This window comes from Hipposideros armiger, unplaced genomic scaffold (genome assembly GCF_001890085.2).
Source record: "Hipposideros armiger isolate ML-2016 unplaced genomic scaffold, ASM189008v1 scaffold_880, whole genome shotgun sequence".
Classification (NCBI taxonomy): domain Eukaryota; kingdom Metazoa; phylum Chordata; class Mammalia; order Chiroptera; family Hipposideridae; genus Hipposideros; species Hipposideros armiger.
Genome location: NW_017732230.1, coordinates 89,167 through 108,246, shown reverse-complemented (window position 1 = coordinate 108,246; position 19,080 = coordinate 89,167). Strand labels below are relative to the sequence as shown.

General features: G+C 52.8%; 1 protein-coding gene across 4 annotated transcripts in view; it reads left to right on the top strand.

The window, feature by feature from the left end:
* Positions 1-2,641: 2,641 nt before the first annotated feature.
* Positions 2,642-19,080, top strand: part of PTGS1 (prostaglandin-endoperoxide synthase 1) — a 20,201-nt gene continuing 3,762 nt past the window's right edge. The window contains exons 1-9 of one of the 4 annotated variants that reach the window (XM_019630030.1): positions 2,642-2,737; positions 2,832-2,933; positions 9,374-9,490; positions 9,885-10,025; positions 10,224-10,367; positions 12,247-12,428; positions 12,542-12,625; positions 13,743-13,989; positions 16,153-16,439. In XM_019630030.1, the coding sequence (XP_019485575.1) occupies positions 2,731-2,737; positions 2,832-2,933; positions 9,374-9,490; positions 9,885-10,025; positions 10,224-10,367; positions 12,247-12,428; positions 12,542-12,625; positions 13,743-13,989; positions 16,153-16,439 (1,311 nt within the window). In that variant the 5' untranslated portion in view covers positions 2,642-2,730. Of the gene's footprint in view, positions 2,738-2,831; positions 2,934-3,557; positions 3,689-6,993; positions 7,569-9,373; positions 9,491-9,884; positions 10,026-10,223; positions 10,368-12,246; positions 12,429-12,541; positions 12,626-13,742; positions 13,990-16,152; positions 16,440-19,080 lie in introns of those variants that run through there. The other 3 variants (XM_019630031.1, XM_019630034.1, XM_019630032.1) reach the window with 3 other exon arrangements.

The following is a 19,080-nucleotide window of genomic DNA, read 5'->3' as shown; positions in this document are numbered from 1 at the left end:
GGCGAGGTCTCAGGATCTAGGGTGGAACTGAGTGTAGGGAGTGCTGGCCAATAGGGCCAGCTGGGGAAGGCAGGGAAACTGAGGCAGAGCACTGATACTCCAGGTGGTGGTCACAGCAGATGGATGGGTTGGCAGTCTCCTTGATGAGACTGGCCACGGACCCTCACTCACTCATAGAAAGTCTGTAATTTTTTCTTGTATTCCATCACTCATACAGACACTCGTTTCTTTATTCAACCAACCAGCATGTGCTGGATGCCTTCTATATGCCCAGTCTTGTGCTTGGCCCTGGGGATATAAGAGTGACCAAGATGCTTGCAGCTTAATAATGGAAAGAAAGGGACGATGTAATCCAGCATGCTACCTGCTGTGACCTGGGATGGCACAGATGTTCCTCAGAGGACAGAAAGAGGTAGAGCCGTCCGTGTCAGAGGAGGCTTCCCAGGGGACATTGGAGCTGGGCCTTACCCAACCAGTAGAAGTTCGCCATCCTGAAGATGAGGAAAATTCCCCGGATGTTGAAGCTCTAGGCTTTGGAGCAGAGGAAAAAGGAAAGGTGACCCTGTGTTGTGGCCTTTCCCAAAGCCCGGGGGAAGGGCTAGCCTAGCCCCTCCTCTGTGTATCCAGCTGCATGCTAGGCCCTGCGGCTGAGATGAACCGAGCACAACAAGTTCAAATGGGAACTCCTAGCCCAGCCTGGTTCCTTCCCAGGGTATTATCGCCAGCACCAGGCCAGAAACCTAGGCGTCCTCCTCAAGACCTCTCTTTCCCCGAAGCCCCAGGTGCCAGTCACCAAGCCCAGGCACCTCCCTGGCACCGTTTCTCTCTTCTTCCTCTCCCTCAGCCACCGTCTTGGTGTGGCCCTGTCCTTGGGTGACTGCACTGGCACCTCTGGCCTCTGCTTCATTGCCTCCATCTTGAGATCTCCAGCACCGGTCACAGAGTCCGGCTACAGTCCGGGCTTGGCCACCCCATGCCGGACCTGTTCTCAGAGACCATCTGACTTGGCCTTTCTATCATGCAAATGGGGAACCAGAGGCCTGGAGACGGGCAGAGACTTGTCTAAGGTCAAACCATGGGAGAGCTGAGCCTCGAACTCCGTTCTGCTGACTTCCCACCTAAGGCTCTTTCTGCCAACGCCAGGGCCACACGAGTGTTTGCGGGCGACTTGGAATTAAGGAGTCCGCACGAGGATTCAGTGTGATAGTTGCTAGGTCCAAAGCTCGAAGGGAGGGGGACCTGGGAGTGGAAGATAGGGCCTCGTTCAAGCTGTTCTCTCCTTTCTTCATCACCAGAAAGTTCTCTTTGCTTTGGGTAATTGGGTCCCTGAGTCTCCACACGGGCCCCATCCCTTTGGTTGATAACCATGCCTTACATCTCCTCACTGTGGCTGGGTAGACCTGGCCTGGGGAGAAGGCTGCAGCCTGTCCCAGCACTCCAGGGTCCCAGGCTTCCACCTGCCCCATCTGCTCTGCCCTGGCTTGCTCTGACTCCCTGGGGCAGCTGGCGTTTGTCCCAATGGATCGTGGGAACAGCTTGGGTGGGGACTTAGGCTGGGCTCTCCAGCAGGTCTCACCTCTCCCGCCTGGCATGGTCCCCACCCCGCACACAAGGATGCCTGGGGGCCGACACAGGACCACTGAGCCCTCCTGCCAGGGCTTCCCTGCTCTGTGGCCCACAGGACGGCTGGGTGTGCTGGGGAAACTGAGGGAGAAAACCCGTGGGTGTGGGGAACAGGAGACTTGGGCGACCTAGGACGATCCCTTCCCCCTTCTATGGTCAGTTTCTCCAGCTATAAAAAAGAGGAGCTGGATGCTGGGATTCTGTCAAGTCGGTAGGTAGATGCGAGTGCAGCTCTAGCATTGAACCTGGCTGCCAGCCTGAGAATCTAAGTTAGATGTTTGAAAAATATGGCTCCTGATAATTAAGCACCTACTATGTGCTAGGCACTACATCCGATTTGTGTGCATTATCTAATTGAATCTCACAACCACCCTCTGAATGGTCCTTATTATCCCCATTTTATAGACGAGAATGCTGAGGACCAGAGAGGATAAGGGTAACACAGCCAGTAAACTGTAGTCTGGATTTGAACTCAGGTCTCCTGGATCTGAAGCCTGTGCTCTTTCTTCATTTCTGGTGGCTGAGGCTCAGTCAGAGACATGTGGCCTCAGAGGGCAGAGCCCAACGCCTGGGGGAAGTCAGTCTTTCTTGTTGGATCTGTTTGAGAGTAACGGGTTTTTGGTCAGGAAACCATGTGCAGGCCAGACTGTACTATTTTTCCAGCACCCTTTCTTCTCTGGGCCACCGGGTGTGTGGTTCAGACCAGTGGCTTCTAGCCTGAGATACTCTGCATTCTGTGAGGAAGCCCTGGGTGACCTCTGCAATTGCACATTATCTCTCCTGGGCTTCACTTTGCTATCTGCAGAATGGACACAATTCTGACACGCCTTGCTTTAAAAGCTCAAGTGCCTCAAGGATCTCCGGTGCAAAATCACTTTAGTGACAATCGTAGAATAATTAATAGAATGTCTTGGCTGGGGCGGGAGCAGAGGAAGTCAGTGGGTGGTGGTGGCTGAGGTGACAGCCGGCTGGAGAGGTGGAGCCAGGGAATGGGTGGGGAGGGGGCGGGCCAGGCAGGCCAGGCTGGCCAGCTCGCAGACAGAGTTAGAGACGCTCGCAGGATTCCAGGAGTCTGCATCCCGTACCTGCCAGGCGCCCCACGGCACCATGAGCCGTGAGTCCTGCCCCGTGCCCCAGGAATCCTCTTTGCCTCCTGGTGGAGCCTTGAATGCCAGGCTCAGCCCCTCATCTCTCTCTCTCCCCTGCAGGGCGGAGTCTCTCGCTCCGGTTCCCGCTGCTCCTGCTGCTGCTGTTGCTGTTGCTGCCGCCGCCCCCGGTCCTAGCTGCGGACCCCAGGGAGCCCGCTCCGGGTAGGCGGCCTGCCTCCTTGTGGTCAGGGAGCCCCGGGTCCTGCGTCCCTGGCCTGTCCCCTCTCCCTCCTCTCCTCTCCTCCAGCCAAGCTTCCCCTTTCTGCTCCGGTGCCTGGGAGGGGGGAGGGGGCTCTCTGAAGACCCCTGGGGAGTGTGGCCTTGGCTAGGGGGAGCTACAGGGTTCTCCTGGGGGAAACGGCAGACCGGAACTCGTGCTCACTTTGGAAGAAGGGACAGCCCCTCTCCAGACCCCTTACCTGTTCTGGGCCCCCAGTTCCCCAACACTTGCTGTGGGGCCCTCTTTTAGAGGAAACAGCTGAGGCCACCGAGGGGAAAGGGGGCTGGTGAGTTCCCTTTTACCAGCCTCAGACTTTCTGGGGACCCATCCGGATTCCCAGCCCTGGTGGAGAAGATCTGCCCTGGTGAGGACTCAGGCACATCAGCCATTCTGGGGAGACGGGAGGTGGAAACACATTGACAGGTCCCAGTTTCCCGGGACCTATGAGGTCCCCACTGGGCAGATGAGAAAACTGAGGCTCAGATAGGTGCCATAACTCCCCCCCAGCCTATGGGGTAGGCTCAGGGTTTGAATTTGGATCTGTCTGACTTGAGGCACTTTGCAAGGTCTTTCCACAGAGAGTCCCCCCACTTCCAAGTGCACCCTGGTTTCATCAGCCCAAAGATGATGGGGAAAGTCAGATCCTGTAAAATGCCAACGCCCCTGCCCACCACCATGCTCATATACCAAGTTCAAGGTGAAAGAATTCAGCTCCTCCCAGCCAACCTCCCTCCTCCAGCTTACTGCTTCTCTCTCTCTGTGTGTGTGTGTGTGTGTGTGTGTGTGTGTGTGTGTATGCGTGCACGTGTGCAATGCCTAGACATAGCTTCCTCCACCCCTGTAAGACCTGTCCCTCTCTGGGTCTCCTTTTTCCATCTGTAAAATGAAGGCAAGAGAGGGTAGGGGGGAGGGGTCTGAGCTTTCTGTTGTGATGCTCGGGGATTTGGAGAAGAAAGGAATCAGACCAGGTTTCCTGGGGGAGAGGGTTTGAGTGGGTGGCATTTGGGGAAGCCAGGGAGAGGATGGAGGGTGTTCTAGGCAAGAGTTCGGGTATGAGCAAAGGCCTATCTCATGGGAAGAGGAGGAGGCAGACTCATGTGGCCAGCTTTTTACAAAGCCTGGCTGTAGGTGTTCACTCCTTTGGTGCTCACAACAGCCCTGCCAGGGAGATGTGATAGGTCCATTCTACAGACTGGGGCTCTGAGGCTCCCAGAGGAGAGCCTACTTGTCTGAGACCCCAGCGGCAGAACCAGGGCTGACCAGGCCGCCGCAGTGATGGGGCTTGTCAGCTCCTGGATCAGCCCAGCACTTCCTCTGAGGCCTCTTTTGGCCCCATCCAGGCCGCTGGGGCATCCACAGCTATCCTGCCTCTCTTCCTGCGTCTGTTCTCTAGCCAAATGAGCCATGGTCTGTGCCATTTTGTTTTTTGCCTTTTCTACTTACCTTTATATTGTTATATGTTTAAATGGAATGGTGGTTTTCACTCCACAAACATTCCTGAAGGTTTGCTTTAATGCTAGTCTTTGGCTAGTCTCTGAGCCTAGAGATACAGGGCTGGGAAGAGCTCACAGTCTGATGGGGGAGACAGAAACTCCTACAGACTGTCATCCAAGGGGGTCAGGGCCACGAATGAGGGATACACAGGAGTGTGCAGGGCTCAGGGGAGGGAGCAGTTGCCTCAGAAGTGTGAGGAATTGAGGGAGGCTTCTCAGAGGTGGTGACACGCGACCTAGACCCTGACGAGGTGGTGAGTGGGCAGAAACACTGTGAGACTTCACTATGAAACTGCGAGGGTCTTTCTGGTAGAAGCAGTGGCAGGAGCTGAAGCCTAATGTCTGAACCACAGGCGGCAGACAGGAGCGTAGGGAGCAGTGGGACAAAAGGCGGGTGTCCACTGCCGAGGGCCTTTGAATGCAAGGTGAGGGCCCCACCTTGGGCCTGAGGGTAATGGGGAGAGTGGGTGGGATGGATGACCTGGGGGTGAGACTGGAAGTGAGAAACCACTAAGGAGGCTGCTGCAAGGGTCAAGGAAAGAACAGGTGACAAGTTGGTGTGGAGGCAGAAGGTTTGGGCTGTACTTCCAAGCCTTTGAGTGTATCGAGGTCCTAGGCACCTGGCCGCCTCCCACGGGAAGCCAAAGCCTGTGTTTGTCCCTAGGTGGGCAGCAAAGGCCGATCCCCTGGGAGATGAGGGCTGTAGACGCACCTGAGGGCAGGTGGCGGGGGGAGAATGTTGTTTCTGCATCTTTTGTGGTGGAAGAGGTGAACTCCAGCTTGGAGGGCAAGGCTGTGGCAGGGGATCCTTAATGCTCAAGTTCATCCCCGCCGGTTCCTGGACTTCGCTTAGTGCTCTCTCCTTGGCTAGGGATAGGGCATGACCTCCGTGCCCGGTGGAGGGGCTCGAGGCCAGCTAACCCTGGCATATGGGGTGGGAACCCAACCTATGCCCAGGCCTCCCTGCCACCCACTGCAGGCCACCTGCTATCTGCAGCCAGCTGTCTGTGGACCAGGACAGGACTTCCTACCCAGCTGCGCTCTTTCAGCTGTGGGCCCAACTGTTGGGAGCCTGGTGTGGCGGTGCCTGGCCTCTGGCTGTCAACCTGGCTGGGTGTAGGGACGAGGGCCCAAGTCTGGTTTGTTGGGGCCCCCCTTTTTTTCCTCTGTGGCTGCCAAGCTCCTGGAGCTTCTCTAAATATTATTCTTATGGGATTTCTTGCTGCCTGGCGCCTTTGCATCCTGGAGGACTTGCTGCCCCCCCACTGTGTCCAGAGCCTGACTTCTGGGCTAGGGGACATTTCCTTGCCTGAATCCTCAGAAAGTTCTGGAGGCAGGGACTCCTGGACAGTCCTTGTCTGTGGGAACGTGTGCCGTATGTGCATGCTGATCAAGCCCGCCTCTGGGGTGGCTTCTTCAAGTGAAGGCAAGTTGCAAGGTTGACTGCTGGTGGGGTTGGGGAGTCTACAGTGATGCAAATAATGGAGAGGGACAGATGGTCTTCCTCAGAGGAGAGAAGAAGTACGGGCATAAAGGGAGGTCTCCTTAGAGCCTGTCTGCTTCACCCACTTCCTGGGATATGCAGAAAAATGAGGCTTGGAAGGGACTTGCCCAAGGACACACAGCCAGTAAAAGCAGCCACTGTCTGGCACCTCTTTTCCCAGCACCTCCTTGGTGCCAGGCACTGCGCTGGTTGTGGGAACTCAAGACACACTGGACTTGGTGCCTGCGTCTCCCAAGTTCTCTTTCTTGATGGCTTATTATACAAAGTGCCCTCCACTGAGCCCAGAGCTGGGCTGGCATGAAAGCATGCGGGATTTAAGTTAGACTGAAGGAAGGCCTTCTTTTGTGAATAGTTCCCAGAGCTCTGATGGTGGCGGGGGGGATGGCAATCCCTCTGGAGCTCTGCTTTCATTCATGGAGGATTTTTGGGTCCACCTCAAAGGAAGGGTGACAAACCTTTTTCATCTGGGATCATTCCCAGGCAGTGGATCAAAGTGACTCCCTCCGCATCCCTTTCCCAAACCTAGGCCTGGAAACCTCTAGGAGGAGGGGCGGGCAAGAGCAAGTCTTGGCTCTTCGACTTCAAAGCAGTGGTGCTTGGGCCTTGCATTCGTCATCTGTGCCATGGGCGGGGATGGGGGTGGGGGGGTTGGGAGAGGCAGGGCATCCACCCTTCCTAGGGAGTGCTGAGCAGATAAACTCGAGTGGTAGCTATGCAAGGCTGTGGAAAGGTCAGCTAGAGTCCTGGCTTCCCCCGCCCACCGTCACAATCGTCACAATCGAGCTGTGGTGAGGTTGTCTCCAGGAAAGCCCTCCCAGTCTCCTCCCTGGCCATCCTGACACCCTGGGGCTCTAACGGCAGCTGTTGTTGTCCTTGCTGGGGAGAAGTTCTCTTGCCCGGGGGCAGCTGGTGTTTATGGAAAGATTGTGCAGGAGGGAGGGAGGGAAAGTTGGACAGTTGTTCCGGAGGGAGGGAGGGGCCTCCACTGGGCACACAGCCGCTCTTCGCACTAGAGGGAGCTCTGCTGCCTGCTGGGGCAGGACTCTGGGCTAGGACAGGACGCCTTCAAGCTAGACTTCCGAGCCAGCAGCCCAGGGCTGGGAAGATGAGAGGTCTCTTTGGCCGAGCGTGGCCAGTGTCCTCTCTTCATTTCATTAATTCCACAAACATTTGTTGAGCTCTGGCCACCATATCCGGATCCTCTGGGTGGCTGGTTCTCTCCAGGATCTGGGTTGGGCCCCAGCTGCACGCACGGACGAGAAAGTTGGGGAAAGTGTGGCTCCTTCTCTTGGGGGCTAATGGTAGAGAAGAGCAGGTTGGAGTGGAATGGAGGTGGGCTGAGAGACCTTGGGAGGAGTTAACAGTCCAGGGAGGCTTTCTGGGGGCGGCAAGGCGTGAGCTCAGTGGGGATGATCGGATACTTTTGGAGGGAATTCGTCAGGGAGGAGCAGCAGTCTGGGTAAAGGAAGAAGAGCTTCCGACTTTGGGACAAGGGACGGGGCTGCAACAGAATGACAACCTCTTGAGATCCTTTTGAGATCCCTCCTGTGGGAGGGACGGGAGACTTGGCATGCTGGGTGGTGAGAGGGTCTGGTGTGCCAGGGTGGGGGGCTGGGTAGTGGGGCTCTGGGGCAGGTGAATTAGGCAGGTGAGCAGGGTGTCCTGAGCGGAAGGGATCAATGAGGAGAGTTCCAGATTCCTGAGCCAGCTGCGGGTATCGTCCTGAGGCTCCTTGGCATTTCTGGGCCTGTGGTTGTGGGAGGGGGAGGCTGGGTCCTGCCAGGTCCCTGCCCTGCGTCCTGCCTGCCTGTGTCAGCCTGATAAGGCCTTTCATTCAGCCTTCTTTCCATGGGCCCCTCCTCCCTACAACCCACAGGGGCCATAAAGACGCTATTGTGGGGGTATGGGGAGTTACCAGGGCTTAAGCAAAACTATTTGCATGATTCTTGTGATTTGCTTCTTGTTTGTTTGTGTGTGTAGGGGGGTGGGTGGGGGCAAGGGTGTGAGGTGTGAGGGGGTGGTGGTGGTGGTTCTGGGGGCCCTCTCTGAGGTGAGGGCCAGGAGGTCGCTTGCCCAGGCCTCATGCTGTGAGGGGTCCTGCTTTGCCCAGGGTCATGTCCTCTGATCACACTGCCCTGAGATGACTTCCCAGGCTTCTCCTGCCTTTTGTCACCCTGTGGACCCCCTGTAATCAGTTGCACGAAGAGTAGAATTTCCCTGTAATGTTGGCTCTGGGCCTAGATAAGGAGCTGTGTTTGCAGAAGGGAGCCTGGCGGGCTCTGTGTGGGCTGGGGAAGAGGCCCTTGCCAGGAGCCAGGAGTCCTGGGTCTGGAGCAGGCCCTGCTCTGTTCCGTGTTCTTGGCCAGGCCTCCATCTCTCTCTGAGCCTTGGTTTCCCCTGCTGAGCAGTGAATGAGCACCGAGTGAGCTCTGAGGAGTTTCTGACTTTGCTTTTGAGGAATCGCTGAAGCAGTGCAGATAGGAGTAAGGGGGCCTTTGGTCGGTGAGATCTGGGTTAGACACCAGGAGGGACTTCCCGGCGGGGGTTTCTCCAGGAGGCAGGGGCTGATGCTCGAGCGCCACTCAGCTCTCTCAGGAGATTTTTCCAGCCAAATGTCGTGTCTCTTGTTCTCTTGGTCCCTGACCTACATCAAGATCCAGACCCCCCCTGACGTGGGCCCAAGCTGGGCCTGTCAGGGATGGGAGCTGAGGCAGGTGAGACGCCCCTAACACCCATACTCTGTCTTCAGGGTTCTGGGAACTTAACCCTTTGGACTTGATTGCTGAGTCTGTGAGGTGGAGTGGAAGTGAAGGGATGGCAGTTGTCTGGTGTGGCTTGCTGGGTGACCTATCTGGGTTTCCTCTTATCTGGCTTCAATTTCCCCATCTGCAGTTGGTCATTATGATACTTACTCTTCCTTCCGCTTTGTAAAAATAGAGGGCTGGCGGGTGATCTCATCTTCCTAGCGTCCAGGTGCCCAGAGGTTGGGGGCTGGTTTGAGAGGACTACCCATGCTTGTCCCTCTCTGAATGCCACAAACCCTACCTGTGGTGCTGGGCTCTGACTTGGCAGAAAGTGAATACTCTAGAAGCCTGTGGCTGCAGCGTCTTATCAGCTGTTTCCTAGCCTTCAGTGTCACGGCCTGGGGCCTGGACTCTTCCCCTGCCCCTTTGGTGGCAGCAGGGAGGGAGGGGGGAGTTCCTTTGTGGGCCCAGATGTCGGCCATGCTGAAGATCTAGAGCAGGGCCTAGGAACCGCAGGGCTGTGGGAACAGAGAGGGCCCTTAGGGGACCCCCGAAGTCCAGTGAGTTGGGACAGCGCTGCCAGTTGAGTCCATGTCTCTGGCCCCAGTGAGAGGTCTCTGATCTCTGTTTCTCATCCACAGTGAACCCTTGTTGTTATTACCCATGCCAGCACCAGGGCATCTGCATCCGCTTTGGCCTTGACCGTTACCAGTGTGACTGCACCCGCACGGGCTATTCCGGCCCCAACTGCACCATCCGTGAGCTGGGCCTCCAGCCCCTTCCGCTCCCCTGGGCTCGTGCTCTGAGACCCCCACTTACTGCCCTCGTCTCTGGCCATGGCCCCATTCTCTTCCTTGCCTGGCTTTGATCTCTGACACTTTCCCTGACCTCGGTCCTCACTTCCTGGTTCTGGGCTTTGTGGTGAGTGTGCACTACCCAGCCTGACCTCACTCCCTGGCCCTGGCCCCCGTTCTCACATCTGGTTCTGGTTCTGTCGTGTGTCATCACTCCCAAGGTTCCGTCCTGCCCCCAGCCCCATAGGTGCTGCCCTGTTCCATCCTGGTCCTCCTTCCCAGTTCCCATCTCCCGCTCTGGCTACTTCTGGTCCTGCCAGGAGGGCCCGGCTAAGTGGCCGCCATTGCTCCCCTGCAGCTGAGCTGTGGACCTGGCTCCGGAATTCATTGCGACCCAGCCCCTCTGTCATCCACTTCCTGCTGACACACGGGCGCTGGTTCTGGGAGTTTGTCAATGCCACCTTCATCCGGGACATGCTCATGCGCCTGGTACTCACAGGTGGGTGGGGGTTAGGCCCCCCCCAATCTGGAGGAGCAAGAAATACTGCTAGTTCTTGGAATTCTTGGTATCTGATAAGGGCAGTGGGTGGGGAGACTATAATGCTAGACAAAATACATCCAACCCAAGAGAAGGTGGGGAAGGGGGTGTAACTGGGGGTGGGAATCCCCTTGTCACCATTATTTTTGCCTTCTACAGCACGTTCCAACCTTATCCCTAGCCCCCCCACCTACAACGCGGCATATGACTACATCAGCTGGGAGTCCTTCTCCAATGTGAGCTATTACACTCGTATTCTGCCCTCCGTGCCCCAAGACTGCCCCACGCCCATGGGGACCAAAGGTAATGGAGGTGGGGTTAGGGGCCTGGGGATGACAGGGGATGCTCAGTTGTCTTTTTTGGGGGAAAAAACAGGCAGAAGAGCAATTACTGACCCATTTCATGAACGAGTGGCTCAAGACAAGATATATGACTTATCCAGAACCAGAGACGAGGACAGGGCTGGAGATGAAGACAGGCAAGGGTGATGGAAGTTCTTGCCGGAGGTTACCTAGAAGTCAGTGGCAGTCAGACTAGTGTTTCCGTGTTTCCAGAGTGCCTCTTTGCCTGAACCTTATCTACTGAATGGGTGGGATCCTGCTGGGATGGGAGTGACTTAAAAGTTAAAAGGTAGGGGGGAAGTGGTCGTGTGCTTTTTATGTGGTTCTTCACTAATGCAAATAGTTTTACATGCTTTATCATGGCAGTTTACATATAAAATCATATTTGTTTTTCATTAGTTGCCCCAACCTCACTTGGTCTCATTGGCAGAGGTCTTTCTCCTAAGGCCTTCTTCCCACTTCACTCCTGGTTGTCCAAAAACCTAAGAGTTTATCCAGTTCAGAGCCATCAATTCAGCTTCAAGTACAGAGGACAAGAGAGGCGTCAGTCCGCCACTGCCATCACTTGTTCCCACCACACAGTGTCGCTGTTGAGCACTGGTCCTGTGCAGCCCCAGGGCTGCGTGCTTTCAAAGGTTTCAGAGCTTTGCTTACAGACCACTCCCTCCAACTTCCCTTTTAGTGAATTCCCTTTGGAATGTTTTTCTGCTAGAGGAAACCAGTCAGCCATTTCGATCCAAAGAGCTAATCTATTGCTCTCGATGGGCTTTCAGCGCTGAGCCTCACGTGAGGTATTGTGAAAGGATGCCTCTACGAGAAAACAAAAATGTAATTATTCCCACGAGGGCATTGCGAGCCAATTCATCCTGTCATTGACATAATTAAGGAAGGTGTCGTAACACTTATTCTCGTAATGACAGACACCTGCTTCAAGATGATTTTTTGTCTTTACCCCCAACATAAAAAGACTGGCATCATTTAAAATAGGTTGGCAAACTCCAGCCTGCAGGCCAAATCCAGCCTGCTCCTGTTTTGTAAATAATGCTTTATTGGAACACAGTCACATTCATTAAGGACTTCCTGTGGCTGCTTTTTTTGCTACAACAGTCAAACTGAATAGATGTGATAGAGACTGTATCTTGGCAAAGCCTTAAATAGTGACTAGATGGACTTTACAGAAAAAAATTCTCTGACGCTTGACTTAAAAGCTTCCATGTCACCAGTTCTCTGTCATGCTTCCAGGATCTCATGCACTCCTCAAATCCACTGCATAAAATGGGTTTCATTTGCCCTATTTTATAGATGAGGAAATTGAGAGATGAAGTGACTTATCTATGTTCACACAGTGAATGGCACAGCCAATTTCAAACACAGGCTACATGGTTCCAGGGCCCAGGAATCCACGTTCTTTTCTTTGTTTTTTCTCTTTCTTCTTTCTTTTTGTTTAACTTTTTCAAAGTTGCAAACATACACGTTGAGAGGAAAGTATAAGGATCTCCTATGTATCCATCTCTGGGTTTCAAGACTTGGCCACAGTTTGCCAATCTTATTTCATCTATCTCCGCTCACCTTATATTTTATGGAGAATTTTAAAGCAAATTCCAAATATCATGCCATTTCACCCATATATACTGCTAGGTTTTGTTTGTTTGTTTGTTTTTGTTTTGTTTTGTTTTTGGTAGAGAAGGTACCAGGGGCCATCTGGCGGAAGGGAGGTGGTCCTGCGGCGGCCTCTCCAGGCTTCCTGTGTGGACCAGTGTGGTCTGCTGAGCCCAGGAGGTCCTGGGGTGGGAAGATGTAGACAGGAGGCAGCTACTGCTCTTTCTCCCCTCCCCAACCAGGGAAGAAGCAGTTGCCAGATGCCCAGCTCCTGAGTCGCCGCTTGCTGCTCAGGAGGACGTTCATACCCGACCCCCAAGGGAGCAGTCTCATGTTTGCCTTCTTTGCACAACACTTTACCCACCAGTTCTTCAAAACCTCTGGCAAGAAGGGTCCTGGCTTCACCAATGCCTTGGGCCATGGGGTGAGTACCTAGGAGGGGCTCAGGGTTTCTCTGGACCTAGCTTGGCACATGCAGGTTGTCACCGGTGGGGCAGGACCCCGTGATCTGAGTGGGCTCTCTCTCTCTGTCTTCAGGTAGACTTTGGCCATGTTTATGGAGACAATCTGGACCGTCAGTATCAGTTGCGGCTCTTTAAGGATGGGAAACTCAAGTACCAGGTAATGCTGGCCACGGGGATGAGACACTGGGAAGGGGCTTCCGCCATCTTCCTTGGCAGAGGCTATGGGGGGGCCTGGGTGGTGTCCTGAGAGGGGCCAGCTGCAGGAGCTCGAGGCACGTGCAAGGAGGACAGACAATAAACCCTGGAGAAGGTGCCAGGCATCAGAAGCAGACGAAGAGCAGAAATGGCCTCTCATGTCCTCCTGGGAGGCGGATTTGTAGGGCTTGATGGGACATGGGCATTTCTAGTTTGCTTTTGTTCATTTAATTATTCCACTATATTAATTGGGAACTGCGATGTACCTGGCACAGGTGATTGAGCAGTGGCTGTGATAATTACGGGCCCTGCCCTCAAGGAACTCTCAGCCCATCAGGGTTCACAAACACTAAGACGCTAGTTCCATGAAGAGTTTTTTTTTCTGAACTAGTACTGTCTAATAGGAAAATAACGTGAACCACATAAGTAATTAACATTTTTTCTAGTGGCTATATTCAAAGGAACATGTGAAATTGATTTTAATAATATATTTCATTTAACCCCATATATATCCAGAATATTATCATTTCAACCTGTAGTCAGTCAATATAAAAATAATTAACAAAATATCTCAGCATGTGCTGAGGCTTGGAGAGGGGAAGGGACTTGAGTGCCGCAGAGGGAGTGAAAGGAGCAAAGTGTTGCTGGATGCCTGAGTGATTGTGGGTGACGTAGAGACATCTGTGAGGCCATGTTAAGGGTTTCTGATTTTTGCAAGAGCAGAGAGAGGACATGGAAGGGTTTAAAGCCAGGGTGTGATACTAGATGTGGATGTTTTAAAGGATTTCTCGGGCTGCAGTGCTCAGAATGAACTGTTTGGGCGCAGAAGACACAGAGAACCATTTAGAAAGGAGTCAGCATGGAAGATGAGGGTGGGTTGGAAGCCGGGGGTGGTAGTGGGGACAGAGAGAAAGGGACCCGTTTGAAGAGAGATTTAGGAGGGAGAGTCAACAGGCCTTTGTTAAGGAGGATGGGTGGTTGCCCTGTGTGATACAGGTGACTGTAACTAGGAGTGGGAGGGTGTCAGCTGTGGCAGGTGCAGGCGCTCTGCCTCATTGCCAGGTGGCCCCATCCCACAGGTGCTGGACGGAGAGATGTACCCGCCATCGGTGGAAGAGGCGCATGTGTATATGCACTACCCACAGGGCATTCCGCCCCAGAGCCAGATGGCTGTGGGCCAGGAAGTGTTTGGACTGCTTCCTGGGCTCATGCTCTATGCCACCCTCTGGCTGCGCGAGCACAACCGTGTGTGTGACCTGCTGAAGGCTGAGCACCCCACCTGGGACGATGAGCAGCTCTTCCAGACGGCCCGCCTCATCCTTATCGGTGAGGACTCCAAACCAGCCCTGTCCTGGAAGGTCATCCCCTCCATCCTGAGAAGCAAGGGGGTGGAGGGCTTGGGGACAGAGAGCTGGAACTATTGGGTTGTCGGAAACGTCATGACAGTGAAAAACAGAAAAAATGTGTCATGATGTTTCCGACAACCCAACAGAATCCTAGCTCTTCTGCTTACTAGCTATGAGACTTGGAGCAGGCCCCTTCCCCTGTGTGAGCCTCAGTTTTCAAATCTGGACATTGGAGATAATGTTGGTTGTAAGGACTTGTTGAAACATACGGGAATGCACTCAGCACATAGTAGGCCTTCAGAAAATGAATGGCTGTGGTGGTTGGTGATTAGCTGGGTTACTCGCAGCCAATTTCATTAGCCACCCTGAGTCTCAGTTTCCCCACTGTACTGCACTCAGAGGCACAGCACACGGTGACACCCCCAGTATGTGCAGGTCAAACTCCCGCTTGCCTAACCTCAGGAATCCTCCTGTTTCCTGTCCTGCATGTGTCTGCCTCCCGGAGTTCAGTAGCTTCTGTGTGACTTAGGGACAGGATATTTTTGTGTCCCCTACGGGGGCGAGTCTGCAGCCTAAAATATCAGATGGTTTCCTGCCTGGGAGCTTGGCCCCTGACACCCCTGTCCAGACCGTGTTCCCTCTGAGTCAGTAACCTCCTTCCCCCACCTCTGGGCATCCCTGGCCGTGGCTGGTTCCAATTATAGTGCCTGATTCGCTGGAGCCTGGAAGAGCCAGGTATCGGGGATAGAAACAGCCTAAAGCAGCAGCAGAGGCTGGTTCTGAAGTCCCAGCATTGCAGAGACCTTGATCAGGGAGGGCAAGTTCATGGCAGGAGGCTGCCCAGGATACAGCTGTGACCAAAGCTGTGACCAGAGGTGATGACGCTGAACAACCAACCCTGAAATCTCTCAGAACCTCACTTTCCTTATCTGAGAAATGTGTCTTATAATAATATCAGTTCGTATTCATGGGGTCATTGGGAGGAGTAGAGACAAATGCATCTAAACTTCTTGGCACGGGGCCTGGCATAAGAGCAAGTGTCCGTACGCGTGGGCGAGAAGCAGGAGCTGTGAGTGTAGGTGCGAGGGGAAAATCTTCTCCTACTCACACCTCACAAAAGCCCAGACTAAGGCGTGCAGCCCCTCCCCACTCAGGAGCGAGCCCTGCCTTGTGATGTGGTAGAAGTAGCGTGAACCTTGGTGGCAGCCAGACCTGGATCAAGTCTTTCCCTGCTGAGTGGTCTTGGAGAATTCACTTAACCTCTCTGAATCTTAATTTTCACAAGGGTAATCATATCTGCTTCATAAGGCTATTGGAGAGGGTTAACTGTTAAATTAAGGATTATTGGGGTGACCACTGTTAGCAACGCGGCCCAAGCTCAGGTGGCTAGAAATGGTGAAGCCAGGGTTTGGACCCAGGTCTGCTGATTGCAAACCCAGTGGCTCTAGATCAGTTTGCTAAAAGCCAATTTGTCTAATGGCTGATTGGCCAAAATATCTGTTTCTTTTAATATCTAGGTTTTCATTTTGTTGTGGAATGTTCCATTTGTTTCTTCCCTGGCTCTTCACTTTGTAGCTGGTTACTGAGGGAGCAGAGGGAGGAAAACCTATGCATAAGAATTCTGATATATAAGAACATGCAAGAAATATATTTGGGACTAGATTCACCTTCTGTCCTCAGGGTCCCTCTCGCTGCTGCAGCAGCTCTCAGAGGGGTCTCTTTGAAGCCCCCACACTGTCCCCTCCTGGGCACACTGAGAGCCCTAAGTTTACCTCCGTTTTTCCATATTTTGTGGCCTCTCCAACTTCTTTTAATGGGCTGTGGGAGGGTGGGCACCCAAGGGTCACAGAACCAGTTCTCAGACACCTCCTTTGCATGTCCTGTTAGCAAGGCCCACAACCTCCCTTCGGAATGTAGGAGCAGCTGGCAGTCCTAATTTGGGACGTCAGTCCAACCCGAGACAGAAAATTCTTTTTTCACACCTCACTACAAAGAGCCAACGTGAATGTGGCCAAATAAAATTAAACAACAGCATCAGCAATGAAGAAGCAAAAGCCAGCACTTTTCCTGAACTGGTTCGCTTCCCAAGCCGGGTGATTGAGTCGTTGTGCTCTGCTTGCTCTGCCCCCATGACCCCTCCCAGGTGAGACCATCAAGATTGTGATTGAGGAGTACGTGCAACAGCTGAGTGGCTACTTCCTGCAGCTCAAGTTCGACCCGGAGCTGCTATTCAGCTCCCAGTTCCAGTACAGTAATCGTATTGCCATGGAGTTCAACCAGCTGTACCGCTGGCACCCGCTCATGCCCGACTCCTTCAAGGTGGGTGCCCAGGAGTACAGCTACAAGCAGTTCCTGTTCAACACCTCCATGCTGGTGGACTATGGGGTCGAGGCCCTGGTGGACGCCTTCTCTCACCAGAGGGCCGGCCGGGTAAGTCTCAGGGGAGCCTGGGTGAGGGCAGGGGGGCTCTGGAATCCAACAGACCTGAATCCAAACCCTGGTTTTCTTTTCTGTCAAATGAGGGCAGTGTCGCTCCTACAGGGTGGCTGTTAGCAAGCCTTCGTTCCTTCCCTTGTTCTTTCGTTCATTTGGCAACACCAGGCATTGCTCCTGCTGCTGGGGATGTAGTGACATGAACAAGACCAGTTTGCTTTTGGGGTCCTTGTCCTTTTGGGGCTTACACCTTAGAAAGGAGCAACAGTCATATGACAGCTAACATCATTGGAGTACTTCCTATGTGTTAGGCACTGTGCCAAGGGCTTCTCTGAATTATAAGAACATGTTAGGAACTACAATACAGAAAGCCGGCAGTGTCCTGGGAACTTGGACAGGGTCTTCTGAGCCAGAGTTGGGGACTGTGGATAAGGAAGGGAAGTTTGCGTAGAGATCCAAAGGATGGATAAGATTCTCCCCCGGGAAAGAGGCAGTGTTCATGGTGAGGGATGACTACATTCCAGATGGAGGGGACAACATGGTACAGGTCCGGGGGTCAGAGGGCATGGCAATTTGAGGGCCAGCAGGTCATTCAGGGTATGGTAATATACATGAAAGTGCCTGCACATAGTAGGTCTTGATTACATCGTAGGCCTCTGTTTTGGGCTGAATGTACCCCCTACCAATCCATATGTTGAAATCCTAATCCCCAGTACTTTGGAATGTGACTGTAGGTGGAGACGGAGTCTGTAAAGAGGTAATTAGGTTAGATGGGGTCATTGGGTGGGCCCTGGTCTGACCGGTGTCCTTATGAGACTAGGCTACAGATACGTACTGAGAGAAGACATTGGGAGAAGACGGCCACCTATAAGCCAAGGAGAGAGGCCTCAGAATGAAACCAGCCCTGATGACTCCTGGATCTTGGACTTTTAGCCTCCAGAACTATGAGGAAATACATTTCTGTTGTTTAAGCTGTTCAGTCGGTAGTACTTTGGTATGGTGGCCGTAGCAAACTAATATGGGCTTTTCCCCTGGAATTTCTAGCCAGCTCCCTCCTAAATCTCCTCTTTCCCACATTTGGAAGCTCCCATCTCAGCTCCCCTCAGCCTCTGTTTCGCTTTCATCCGTGTCCCTAAACCCTATCGTGAAGTGGCACCTTATGAGTTTAGGTTTCCTCCTGGTGATTTGACTGAAATTGCTGCCACCAGGGGGCGGCTGCTGGCTGCTTCATGGGCTCTCTTTTCTGTTGGGGACACAGGCATGAACAGAGACAAGAGCTGTTGTTGGGGGCTATGGTTTCCAAAGAATATTCAAGGAATGACCATGGTGATGCGTATGAAAAGCTCTGCTGTTTTCTGGCACAAGGCAGGAGGGCAACAGAAGTGTGTTGACTCCGGATATGAAAGAGAGAGAGAGTGGGAAGTGATAAAACAGGGCTTCCCCTGATAATCACCACAAAAGGCCACCATCTTGGGGTTAGCATATGAGCAACGTTGTGACAACTGTTTTACATACTTTATCTCGTTTATTTCACCGCAGCCATATCAGGTGGATGCTCTCGCCATCCCCAGTTTTGCATACGAGGAAACTGAGACTTAACTTCAGTAATTTGCGCAAGGTCCTTGTATTAGTCTCCCAGGGTTGCAAAAGGACCAAAAATGAGGTGACTTTAAGCAGCAGGAATTTATTCTTTCACAGTTCTGGGGGCTGGAAGTCCAAAATCAAGGTGTTGGCAGAGCTGTGCTCTCCCTTAAGGGCAGACTCTGTTCCGTGCCTTTCTCTCAGCTTCTGGTGGTTGCCAACGACCCGTGGTGTTCCTTGGATTGTAGGATCATCACTCCAACATGGTGCTCTCTCTGTGTCTCTGGTTTTTCTTTTTATCAGGACAACAGTTATTGGATTAGGGCCCACCCAAATGGAGTATGACCTCAACTTGATTATATCAATTTTCAAATAAGGTCACATTCATAGGTGCTGGAGGTGAGGAGTTCCACATATCTTTTTGGGTCACAGAAGTCAACCACAAAAGCCCTACAGCTTGTAAATGGTTGAGCTGAGATTGGCACCAGCCTCTGCTAGCTTTGATTCAAGGTGTATGACTTCACCCAAATATGCTTTTCCTCTTTCCCACTCAATTATATATGGTCTATCCAAACAGAATTCTTTCTTAAGCGTTAATGTTATCAATTCACCTTGAACAGAGCTTACTTTAGACCAATGCTCTTTAATAGTTATGAATCAGAGGGTTTTTTTTTTTCTTTTTTTCTGGAGCCTTCTTTATCTCACCAGGTTATCTGGGCTTTGAGCCCTATTGTCCCGCCTTCACAAGATATTATACCACCCGTTGGTCTTGGTGTTAAACTCCAAGTTTAGTTAAACTAAATTTGTTTACATATTATAGTTTTCATGGCAAGATCTTAGCTCCCTTGCTAGCTTATGACAATTCCCTCCCCAGAAGGAAGGAGAAACACATGTAGTCACTTATGTTCCTGTGAGTGGCTTTATCTGGTTGGAATTGAGTGACTTGATACTTTCTATCTTCTACTTTCTTTCTTTCTTTTTTTTTTAAAGATTTTTTTATTGGGGAATTGGAACAGTGCTGGGGAATTGGGGGAAGGGGAACAGACAAGTTGCTGTC